This window comes from Canis lupus, chromosome 20 (assembly GCF_011100685.1).
Source record: "Canis lupus familiaris isolate Mischka breed German Shepherd chromosome 20, alternate assembly UU_Cfam_GSD_1.0, whole genome shotgun sequence".
Taxonomy (NCBI): Eukaryota; Metazoa; Chordata; class Mammalia; order Carnivora; family Canidae; genus Canis; species Canis lupus.
The window spans coordinates 32490623-32502801 of NC_049241.1; the positions used below are offsets into that span (position 1 = coordinate 32490623).

At 41.3% G+C, this 12179-nt stretch overlaps 1 protein-coding gene across 23 annotated transcripts in view; it reads right to left on the reverse strand.

Moving 5' to 3' along the window:
- Window positions 1-12179, reverse strand: part of PXK (PX domain containing serine/threonine kinase like) — a 111420-nt gene that overhangs the window by 76683 nt on the left and 22558 nt on the right. For 16 of the 23 annotated variants that reach the window (XM_038566019.1, XM_038566018.1, XM_038566009.1 and 13 more), the window contains exons 2-3: window positions 6437-6487; window positions 4622-4669 (exon numbers count right to left, since the gene is read on the reverse strand). In XM_038566019.1, the coding sequence (XP_038421947.1) occupies window positions 4622-4669; window positions 6437-6487 (99 nt within the window). The remainder of the gene's footprint in view (window positions 1-4621; window positions 4670-6436; window positions 6488-12179) is intronic. The other 7 variants (XM_038566013.1, XM_038566012.1, XM_038566015.1 and 4 more) reach the window with 1 other exon arrangement.

Here is a 12179-nt window from a genome sequence, read left to right on the forward strand (position 1 = left end):
AACTCTCGCTTATGAAACTGAACATATATACAGCACGGAGTCTTAAAAATTACCATGAACTTGGGGTGCCTGGGTGGTTCAGTCAGTTAAGTGTCTGACTTCAGCTCAGGTCATACTCTCAGAGTCCTGGGATCCAGCCTCACACCAGGCTCTGTGCTCAACAATGAGTCTGCTTATCCCTTTCCCTCTGCCCCTCCTTCCCCACTTATGTGCTTGGGCGCACTCTCTCTCTCTCTCTCTCTCTCTCTCTCTCAAATAAATAAATAAATAAATAAATAAATAAATAAATAAATAAATAAAATCTTTTTAAAAAAAGTGTCCAACTCTTGGAGCTCAGGTTGTGATCTTAAGGTTGAGATTGAGCTCCGCATCTGGCTCTGTGCTCAGTGCAGTCTGCTTGAGATTCTCTTTCCCTCTCCCTCTGTCCCTCCCCCTAATGCTCTGTCTCTCTAAAATAAATAAAATAAAAAATAAAAACTATATACATGTATATATAAAAATATACATATACATATATATATAATTGCCATGAACCAGTATCAGCCCATTTGCCTGCACTACCCAACAGGAGACCCAGCTGAATCCCACATGACTCAGAATGGAGAGTTGTACAGGACATCATCAGATTCAAACCCCAAGAGAACTATTTTTAATTCATGGTAGGGATATGAAAATGAGACTAATAAGGTATTCATTCTGAACTTTGTGGCCTCCAAGCTTCCATCAATCTATTTGTTCAAGCTTCATTTCACTTTAGGAAAATACATTGATCTGCCCAGACATCCCATCAACTCTTCCAAATCATCAGGTGAAACCAAGTGTTCTTTGCCAACAGCTGCAATTAGAGTGCCCCTGCTATGCCAGTCTGCTAGACAGATTAGAGGTTTTTTCCTGCTCTGCCTTAAGATCTCACAATAAATATTTCCACAAGTATTAGAAGTATATAATGTGTGTGTTATTTTAAAATCTTGCCTTTTAAAAAAAGATTAGCATTCAAGAGACACTTTCTCTTTCTGCTTTCTCCCAAAAATTCTAAAATGTTTGACAATTATAGAATATAAAATTTAGAAGTCCAATGACTCATTAGAAGGGAGGGAAGAGAATACTAGCCCAGAGAGCAATCAAGTCACTATGCCAATGATTTTCAAACACCTCCACATTGATGGCTTCAAGCCATGACACCTCACCATCCCATTTTCAATAGCTTTCCTTTTTAATGTGCCCTATGGATTCCCTTCTTGAGTTCCCTGTATATGAGGAAAGAGAAAGCCAGTAGAGAAGTCCCCAAAGACCCATCCATAACACCTGCAGAGTAACAAAGCGAAGGGGAAATGATTGCCAAAGTGAGGTCTAGAGCCCACAATCTGACCCACGCTAGTAGAAGCCTCCAAATTACATAACAAACTATACTGCAGCTTCAAGAAAACTAGCTTCTGTTTGGAGGAGGAATCTTCAAACTCTAAATCTGTTAATCTCTCATTTTCATTATCAGATCTCAGTGGTCTGCAAATTGCCTTCAACTATATTTCAGTAAGTATTCTAGGGAGTTCTGAGCTCTCAACAGACCCTTTATTTGTCCCAATACCCCTCAGTGTACAGTAGAGTCTCTCCTATGTCAACAGTGGGCAATAAAATTCAAATCACAAAGCATCCAATGCTATAACAGAACTGAGAAGTCATCTGGTTCAATCCCTTGTTTGATGGGGAAAGTGAGGATGGAGAGGGAAAATAAATGACTCCCTGCTGTAAGGGCCAGAGTCTGGGATCCTTCCCAACCCGAGCATTCCCAGCCCAGTTCCCATCATTTTAGCTCCTGCTCTTTTGCTGTTTGTGGTCTCCCTACATGGTTACTAATTTGATGTTGCCTTTAAAATAAAGTAGGGATTCAGGACACCTGGGTGGCTCAGTCGGTTGGGCAGCTGCCTCTTGGTTTCAGCTCAGGTCACAATCTCAGGGTCATGGGATCAAGCCCTGTATCAGGCTCCCAGATCAGCAGGTAGTCTGCTTCTCCCCCTCTCTCCACCCCTTCTCTTCCCTGCTCACATGCTCACACACTCTCTCTTTCTCTCTCTTCAATCAATCAATCAATCAATCTTGGCAAATTAAATAAAAAATAAAGCTTTAAAATAAGGTAGTGATTCTTCTTTACTGTTACCACAAAATATGCTCACTATAGTAACTTGGGAAAATGCACCATTTTTTCCTATTTCTTTGTTTATATAGCTTACATGTGCTTGTTTATAGAGAACTTGGAAAGTACAAAACAGTATAAAGAACCAGAAAAAAAAAACATAACTCATAATCCTGCCACCTGGAGATCACCATTGTTAACAGTTTGGCATATTTCCCTCCAATCTTTTTTTCTAAACAATTCATGTAATTATATTATATTATATTGCATGTATAATTTTACATCCTGCTTTTTTTTTTTCACTTTGTCATCTTTCCTATTGGAGTCAGACAACTTCGCATATGTGTATTATATTTCTCTTTCTTCAGCAGGAACTCATTTATCCATCAGAACGGTAATCAGACACTAAAAATCATGGTCACAGTTTTATTCTGTGGTTTTTAGAGTCTTTTTGGTCTGTTTTATGGAGGTTGTTTTGAAATTATTTTCTTGCCAAAAAGCTGTATGTACTTTCTTCTGTTTGTTTACTTGGATTTAGAAAAACCTCCCACTGAAATGATGTCTGGCCATATCCTGCCCAGCATATGCCAACATCAATACACATGGATATTTGCATTTGAAATAAAATGCACACTGAAAGTGCCTATTTTTAAAGGGAAAATTACACTGAAGCAAAAATAAAATCCTATTATATTAAAAAGGTCGTAAATGAATAGTCACAGAAATCCAAACTTTCATTCCCTAAGCAAGAACAAACAGCAGATAAAATCCTCTTCCCCCACTCCCCCATTCCCCACCTGTTCTTGGGGGCTGGGCCTAGACATTTTCAATTTCAGAAATCTTCCTCCCATGAGTCTTACTCAGTCCTGGCTGAATGACACTATATGAAGATTGCTGGGCAAAAGTTCACCTGTGCATCAAGGTGAAAACACATACTAGGCTCAATGCTAACTCCCAAAGGCTCACACCGTTGTGGAAATGCTGCATGAGAATATCTAGAGAGATCTGTGGAGAAAATCCACTGCTGGAGTAAACCACACATCGGTGCCTTATCTACAATGTCATCACAGACCCAGCTTCTAAGTGGAAAAAATATGCTGTAAAAATCCAAAAATGAAACCAATTAAATCCATCAATGAAGAGAGTTTGATCTCTGCCAGTATTTTACCCAGAAATTTAAATTTGTCATACTATAATTAACATTTAAAAAAACAGTATTTATCAAATGCATGATTATCTGTCAATTACATAAAGGTCTGCAGACACTCAGGCCAATTCTATTAGAGAGAAAGTGAGGCATTCATGTTTTTAGCAGGATTGTAAAGAATGTTAAAGTTTGGACTCTACCTATGCTATTTTCCAAAGTCTGATCAATAACCATGGCCTTTTGAAGGAAAGAAGCATTTTGCTCCCTCCCAGTCAGCAGTCCTTCTGACTTCTGTGGACAGGATCAGAGGTCACTCAGAGTAAGTAAGAAGTGACAGCTAGGGCAGCCCGGGTGGCTCCGCGGTTTAGCACTGCCTTCAGCCCAGGGCCTGATCCTGGAGTCCCGGGATCAAGTCCCACATCAGGCTCCCTGCATGGAGCCTGCTTCTCCCTCTGCCGCCTCTCTCTGTGTCTCTCATGAATAAATAAATAAAATCTTTAAAAAAAAAAAAAAAAAGAAGAAGAAGAAGAAGAAGAAGAAGTGATAGCTAGCTCACCAATGAAGAGGGAGCAGTGCTTCACTTCCTGGCTGAACTGGTCATAAGCCAAGTGCTCTGGCTCAGGTTTTATGTTACCAATCAAATCTGAGATATGCTCACTCTCTCTGTGTCTGTCATGAATAAATAAATAAAATCTTTAAAAAAAAATCTGCGATATGACCCAAGCCCGGTGGTCTGCAGTTACCCATGGCACTTGAAGACTGACATGTGGAATGGAGATGTGGGTGCTATTGCCAATACTTACTGTGGTGCTAAAGCCCCTCTAGGACCCTTCACTCATTACCACCACAGCTGTTTCCAGAAAAAGACTCTACAGCTCATTCTTCTTTCCTTTATGGCCACCAAGTTAGGAACATTTAAATCAAAGGGATTTAGATGTATTTAAGAGAAAAAAGGTTACACTGAAAAAGGCTGTCTCTAGTTACTGCTGAGTACTGATCTGCAATGCTGCATATGAGAGTCTGAGATAGTCCCAGCTCTAAGTGAATGACTCCAACAATCCAGCTAGTCATTCCTCTGTGCAAGGAGATGATACACAGCATCCCATGCCCATGGTAAGGATGCAGTCTCGCACAAAGGTACTCACTTGCAAGGTGACTATTATAAATTACATGTTTGTTCTCAAAAGTTTACTCTTAGAGCCATGCATTATCTATTTAAAGTATAAGTCTATCTCCTCCGCCAGGGAAATTTGCTAATATTTTGTCTTGATACTGCCATTTCCAACCCGTTTCTGAGACACCCAAGCAATGACTGTGTGTCATTGGTATTTTCAAATATTTACCTGCAAGCTGTTGTTCAACAAATCAAAGTCACTGTATCTCCTAACAATCTGTAAGACAAGAGAGTGGTGTTTTCATTCGGCAAAGACCATCTCTTTCTTGTACTAAAGGTAGTGGGTATACCTGGTGCTTAACTTGCTTAACTGGACAGACCCAGAAAACAAACCTAGCAGTGTCCAGAGTTCGCTGGGCCATGGGAAACTGGTTAATGCCAGCCAAACACATAAGATGCCAACAGGTAAGAGAGAAAGATGATATATTTGTTTTCAGGGTGAATAGCCCTTTAAATACCTTTCTCATTAACCAGGCACCTGGAAAGATGAATTAATGATTTACCTCCAAAAAGTTTTACTGAACATGAAATCAAATTAAAAGGAAGTGGACAGCTGTGAAGCCATTTGATCCTTGCCCTGGATAAAACTTTTCCCAGTTGAGAGCCCACCATTCAAGAGACAGGACTGTAACTGCAGGCAGAGAGGCCATACCTCTCCTGGATTCCCCGTGTTTTCCCTCTTGGCAGACAGTCCACTTTCCATTGTCTATACATTCTTTCTGAGTTATGTTGATGTCACTGATTAGGCCAGAGTCAAATTCCACTAGCTCTTCAGGCTCTGGGCAAGGAAATTATTTTGCTTTTGAATGGTTTGACTTCAACCTTTATTGATGAATCTCAAATGTTAGTGAGTAGAATTGCCCACCAATCATCTCAGACTCTGCCCTCAGAGAATCTCCTACCAGTAGGTCCACGGTGGGGCTTAAGAGTCTACATTTTTGTTAAATATCCCAGGGATCCTAATGCATTATATCTGGAAGACTACACCAAGGATTGATTTTTCTGGTAGGACAATGGCTGTTGCCCTGCTTGCCAACTACACATCAAAGAGTTAAATAAGGCCATCCCTCATAAGTGCAAAGGAGAAAAGGCAGCACAGCGGTTAATCATAGAGAATATACAAACTCCAACTCTGGTCTGTCACTGACTGGAGTGTGACCATGGCCTACTTACTTACCCCTTGAATGTAAAATGAGGAGGTATAATCATGTAGAATGGTTTTTAAATGTGCCTGAACCAGTGCCTAACAACAAATGCTCACTAGATATTAAATAGTGTAACTATTCAAACAAAAAGCTGTTTGAAATTTCAGGCAAAGACCAAGGGAAGGTGATTGTAATTACAGAGGCAAGAAAGAAATGGCCCCTGTAGAGAAGTCAGCTACCCTCTGCAAGTCAACTAACATAGTTAGGACCTCTGGATCTGAGTTGGAAGTTTTTTCTCTCTGAGGCCCCCTCTAAGCCTGTAAGGTGACCCTCACCTACAGTCAGGGGGGAAACTAGCACTACTAGCATTTGCCCATGAGTGGACTGAGGAGTCCATGAAATGCAGAGCATCCAAGCTGTACGATGTCCAGGGTACCATCTCGCCTTTCTACCTGATGGACTTAACTCTAACCACCCCCACCTACACCATGGCTGCAGGGGAGGAGGTATGAATTACTAAGAACAAAACAAGTAATCTGCCTACTATCTATCTATCCTAGTCTGGGTCAAACTAGAGAATACATTCCTCAATACTCTCTGTGGCAACATCATACACAAATTAAACCAGATAAATGGGAGCAGAAAAACCTCTGCTAGTAGACATTGTAAAGCTGAAGGTTTATTTATTTATTTATTTATTTAAGCTGAAGGTTTATACCTAAAAGTAAAAGGATTCATATTTATGCATGTTTTGGTTTTTCCACATTTTTGGACGCCCCAAGTCAGGCTTTTGTTTAAATGCTTAAACATTTTTCTAGTGACAAAAAAAAAAAGCTTACCTGCCAGCTGTTTTCTACAGAAATTCCTCTTTGCACCCGAATTATATACTCCTAAAAAAGAGGAAAGAGAGAGCCTCAGTTATAAGACACCCACATCGGGGGCACCTGGGTGGTTCAGTGGTTGAGCATCTGCCTTTGGCTTGGGTCATGATCTCGAGGTCCTGGGATCAAGTTCTGCGTCGGGCTCCCCAGAGGGAGAAGCAGGCTCCATGCAGGGAGCCCGATATGGGACTTGATCCAGGGACTCCAGGATCACACCCTGAGCCGAAGGCAGATGCCCAACCACTGAGCCACCCAGGCGTCTCATGAATAAATAAAATCTTAAAAAAAAAAAAAAAAAAACACCCAAATCAGAGAATCAAAACTAAGTGAAAATATCAGATAAAGTAGACTTCAGAGCAAAGAAAATTACTAGAGAAAGATAGTGCATCAAGATAAAACAGTACTCTACCAGCAAGACATAGCAATCTTAAATGTGTATGTACCAAACACCAGAGCTATAAAATATGGGAAGCAAAAACTGATGGACCTGAACGAAGAAACTGGGGAACCCATGATTACAGCTGGAAGCTTCCACTCTCTTAGAGATTGATAGAACAATTAGAAAACCAGGAAGGACACAGAAGAACCCAACAATACTACAACAATGCATCAGCCAACAGATTTAATGAGCATTTTTGGACACTTCATCCATCAGCCAACAGACTAATGAGCATTTTTGGACACTTCATCCAAAACCAGAAGAATACACATTCTTTTCAAGAGGGTATGAAGATGGCAATAAGCATAAGAAAAGATGCTCAATATTACTGGTCATCAAGCAAATGCACAGGAAGACCACAAAGAGATATTATCACATACCTACCACAATGACTAAAACAAACAAACAAAAAAACAAATGCTAGCTAGCATACAGAGAAACTGGATCACACATACACTGCCAGTGGGAATGTAAAATGGTACAGTGACTCTGGAACATAGTTCAACAGTTTCTTAAAAGATTAACCCTGCAACTATCTTAACAACCCAGCAGTTGTAATCCTGAGCATTTATCCCAGACAATTGAGCATTGATGTTCATACAAAACTTGTACAGGAATGTTCACAGCAGGTTTATTAATAACAGTCCAAAATTAGAAACAAGTCAGAAGTTCTTTAACAGGCGAATGGTTAAACTTTGCTACATCCGTATCATGAAACAACACTCAGAAACAAAAAGGAATAAATTATCAGTTCACACAACAATTTCGATGTATCTCCAGAGTTATGCTGAGTGAAAAAGCCAATCCCAAAAGGTTGTAAACTATATGACTCCATTTATAGAACATTCATTAAATGACAAAATTATAGATATGGAGAAAAATTAGTGGTTGCTAAGAGTTAAGGCTGGAGTAGTAGGGTGTATGAGCTAGGGAAGCAGGCAGCTGTGGCTACAGAAAGGCAAAGTGAAGTGCTATGCTTTGAATGTTTGTGCCCCCTCCAGAATTCATGTCAAATACTAACCCCCGAAGATGACAATATTAGGAGGTAGGACCTGCAGGAAGTTCTTAGGTCATGGGAGTGAAACCCTCATGAATAGCATTAGTGCCATATAAAGGAAGCTCCAGAAGGATCCCTTGCTCCTTCCACCATGAGTAAATTTTGAGAAGGTATCAGCTATGAACCAGGAGAAGGACCCTCACCAGAAGGCAACCATGATGGCACTCTGATCTTGGACTTTCAGCATCCAGACCGAAAAATACATTTCTGTAGTGCTTGAGCCATCCAGTTTACGGTATTTTGTTATAGCAGCCTAAACAGCTAAGACATGAGGGATGCTGGGATTGATGGAAAGGTTCTGTATCTTGACTGTTTCAATATATTAATGTACTGGTCGTGATACTGTACTATACTTTTACAAAATAGTACCGTTCAAATAAATTGGGCAATGGATAAATGGGATCTCTCTGCATTATTTCTTACAACTGCATGTAAATCTACAATTGCCTAAAATAAAAAGTTTAACCTTAGGCATTCAAACCAAGGTGTGGTACCAATCAAAGGACTAAGATCCATGATTTTTGGAGTTCAGAGTTTCCATATTATATGCATCATCAGCTAGAGAAGGCCATGATTAAAAAAACAAGTGAAAAAGTAGAGGAGGGGGACACCTGTGTGGCTCAGTGGTTTAGCGGCTGCCTTTGGCTCAGGGTGTGATCCCATGGTACCAGGATTAAGTCCCACATCTGGCTCCCCACAGGGAGCCTGCTTCTCCCTCTGCTTCTGTCCTCTGCCTCTCTGTGTCTCTCATGAATAAATAAAATCTTAAAAAAAAGAAAGAAAGAAAGAAAGAAAGAAAGAAAGAAAGAAAGAAAGAAAGAAAGAAAGAAAGAAAGAAAGAAAGGTACAGTCTGATTCTATTCCTTCCTTCCGCAGACACACAATTTAGATTTTTAAAAAACTTATCTACTGGGGTGTCTGGTTGGCTCAGTCAGTTGAGTGTCTGCCTTCGGCTCAGGTCATGATCCCAGAATCCTGGGATTAAGCCCCAAATCAGGGAGCCTGCTTCTCCTTCTCCCTCTAACCCTCCCCCGGTTTGTGCTCTCTGGTTCTCTGTAAAACAAATAAATAAAATCTTTTTTAAAATAAAAAAATTAAATTAAAAAAATAAAAACTTGTCTATAAGTATGTGACCCTTGATCTCAGTGTCATGAGTTTGAAACCCACACTGAGGATAGAGTTTATGTAATAAAATAAAATTCAGAACTTCCTGAACATATATTTGTGCCAGAATAGGTTATGTCTACACTACTCAGTCAAGTGGCAAACATCTTCTCATTGTATCCCTTTATATATGCTCTTTGTCCTTTATTCCTCTCCTCTCCCCACAACAGACAGTAACAATTATGTGTTCTAGCCTTTAGAGTTGTCTCTACTTCAGGATTCTAGCACTGTCAGGCTAAGAGTCTTGTTAAGGCATTCCTGAAGCCACTTCATGGATACCCTATACATTTGGCTATTATTGTGATTATGATCACTATATTGCCTTCAAAAAAAAAAAACTTGTCTATAAAATGGCACACAATAACAACTTGGCAGAAGAGAAGCAGTAGCTACAAGATAATGCCTGGGTCATGACATAAGAGTGTGATAGCCAAGATGACATCCTCATTAATGTTTGTGCCAAAACATTCTTTAAATTTAGGTCAGTGAGATGAATGGATAAAGATGTGGTGTATGTGTACACACACAAATGGAGGAACACTACTCAGCCATCAAAAAATGAAATCTTGACATTTGCAATGACGTGGATGGAACTGGAGAACATTATGCTAAATGAAATAAGTCAATCAGAGAAAGATAGTTATACGATCTCATGGGAAGAGAGGAAAAAATAAAACAAAATAAAATCAGGGAGGAAGACAAACCATAAGAGACTCTTAATCATAGGAAACAAACTGAGGGTCACTGGACGGGGAGGGGTGGAGGGTTGGGGTAACTGGGTAATAGATGGGCATTAAGGAGGGCACGTGATGTAATCAGCACTGGTATTATATAAGGCTGATGAAACACTGACCTCTACTTCGGAAACCAATAATATATTATATGTTAATTAATTGTATTTTTTAAATATAAAGCATTAAATTAAAAATAATAATATACCCAACAATAAAAAATAATTTAGGTCAGCGATCTCCAAAGAGGTTGATTCTGACCCAAATGACATTTAACAATGTCTGGGGTCATCTTTGGTTGTCACAGAGGCTGGGGGAGTGCTACTGGCATCCAGTAGATAGAGCTCAAGGATGCTGCTAAACACCTACAATGCAGAAGACAGCCCACACCCACCCCCCAACAAAGGACTATCTGGCATTGAACGTCATTAGTGCCAAGGTTGAGAACCCAGGTTCAGGTGCATCAATAAACCAGCCATCCCAGTCTTTGGAGGCTTGGGATACAGGGTAGTGCTAGAGATTACTTATGTCACCATCTGCCCTTGGCTGTGGCCCACTGGTACCTCATATACAACACTATAACACACTCGTGTCCACCTATACTTTGCTTAGTTATTGGCAGCCTAAAAGTACCACCCATTATATAAAAACACATTAAGACCCAGTAAGGCTTCACTGTAGTCCCCAAGTACTATCTGCCATGTGGTAACAGGTACAGAAAGACAGTGGGGAACATAAGGTGATTTTGCTTGAAAATATTTTTTTTTAAGTAAACTCTACCCCCAACATGGGGTAAGAACTCACAATCCCAAGATCAAGAGTTGCTCTACCAACTGACCCAGCCAGGTGCCCCTGCTCAGAAATATTTTTATTCCACTTCAATAAGACAGGTTGGTCCCTAACTATAAAACATTTGAATTTTTTTAGTTTGCTTGATACCACCATCCACTTGACCAAAAGGAAATACTTTCACCTCACATCCCCAATTTGTAAACTAAACACAGCACAACTGTCCTCTGCTTGCAACCAGGTGGTAGCTCTTATTAAAGCAGAGAGGACAGTGCCCAGGGGAATAAGAGAAACCTAGCATCTGAAGTCAGGTCTCGGGATCCCTGGGTGGCGCAGCGGTTTGGCGCCTGCCTTTGGCCCAGGGCGTGATCCTGGAGACCCGGGATCAAATCCCACGTCGGGCTCCCGGTGCATGGAGCCTGCTTCTCCCTCTGCCTGTGTCTCTGCCTCTCTCTCTCTCTCTCTCTGTGACTATCATAAAAAAAAAAAAAAAAATTTAAAAAAAGGGCAGCCCCAGTGGTGCAGCGGTTTGGCGCAGCCTGGGGTGTGATCCTGGAGACCCGGGATCGAGTCCCACATCAGGCTCCCTGCGTGGAGCCTGCTTCTCCCTCTGTCTGTGTCTCTGCCCCTCTGCCTCTGTCTCTGTGTCTATGAATAAATAAATAAAATCTTTAAAAAAAAAAAAATGAAGTCAGGTCTCCTCCTCCCAAGCTGGAGTCAGCAGCCCCAGAATCCTCCAGTGAATCATTCCCATCTTTACCACCATCTCTGATGTGGAACGGAAACTGCAGTGTGCATGTATAAAAGAGACAATAAACCACCAAGGCCAATCAGGCAACGAAGGGAAAGCTAACTCTGTAGTGCAGCCCTGAGTCAAGTAGATATACGCCTGCCACCAAACCCTGCCATCTGCTGCCACGTCCCCAAAAGGCCCCTTCTTCTTGCTCCTCCTCACAACATCACACCATTTATCTTAGTGGGGCAGGGTGGCCATCCCATCAAACCCTAGCACGTGGGTATTTCAACTAGTCTGTGTGGTCTGCTGAAGAAGTTCTTCAAACTGGAAAGGCACCAGGACCATGTAATTTCTGACTAAGTGAGATTAGAGAAGAGAGATATAAGTGAGCAGTGAGCACCGATCTTGTGTCAGGAGCTTTGCTAAACCCAACACTTCTCATTCAATTCTCACAGCTGCCTAGAGGGTAGAGCTCAGCTCCCCTCGGCTGGGCTCGGCTCGGGCAAAGTTGCGTGAGCTGTCCAAGGTCACACAAGTGGGAAGCAGCTGAGTGGGAAGTGCAACCCAAGTACCTGATTCCCAAGACCTTCCAACCAGACACGCATGACTGGTGACCCGGGGAGCCCCGAGCTCTTTCTGCAGCCCTGAAAGATGGGGATCCTCACTAGCTGGTGGAACTCAGGTGGTTCATCTCTAATGATGCTGATCTACTGACTCCAATCCTGAGGGGGAAGTCGGGGTTGGGGCTGTCGTTTCCATAACTGTTGATTAATGCTTCCAACACA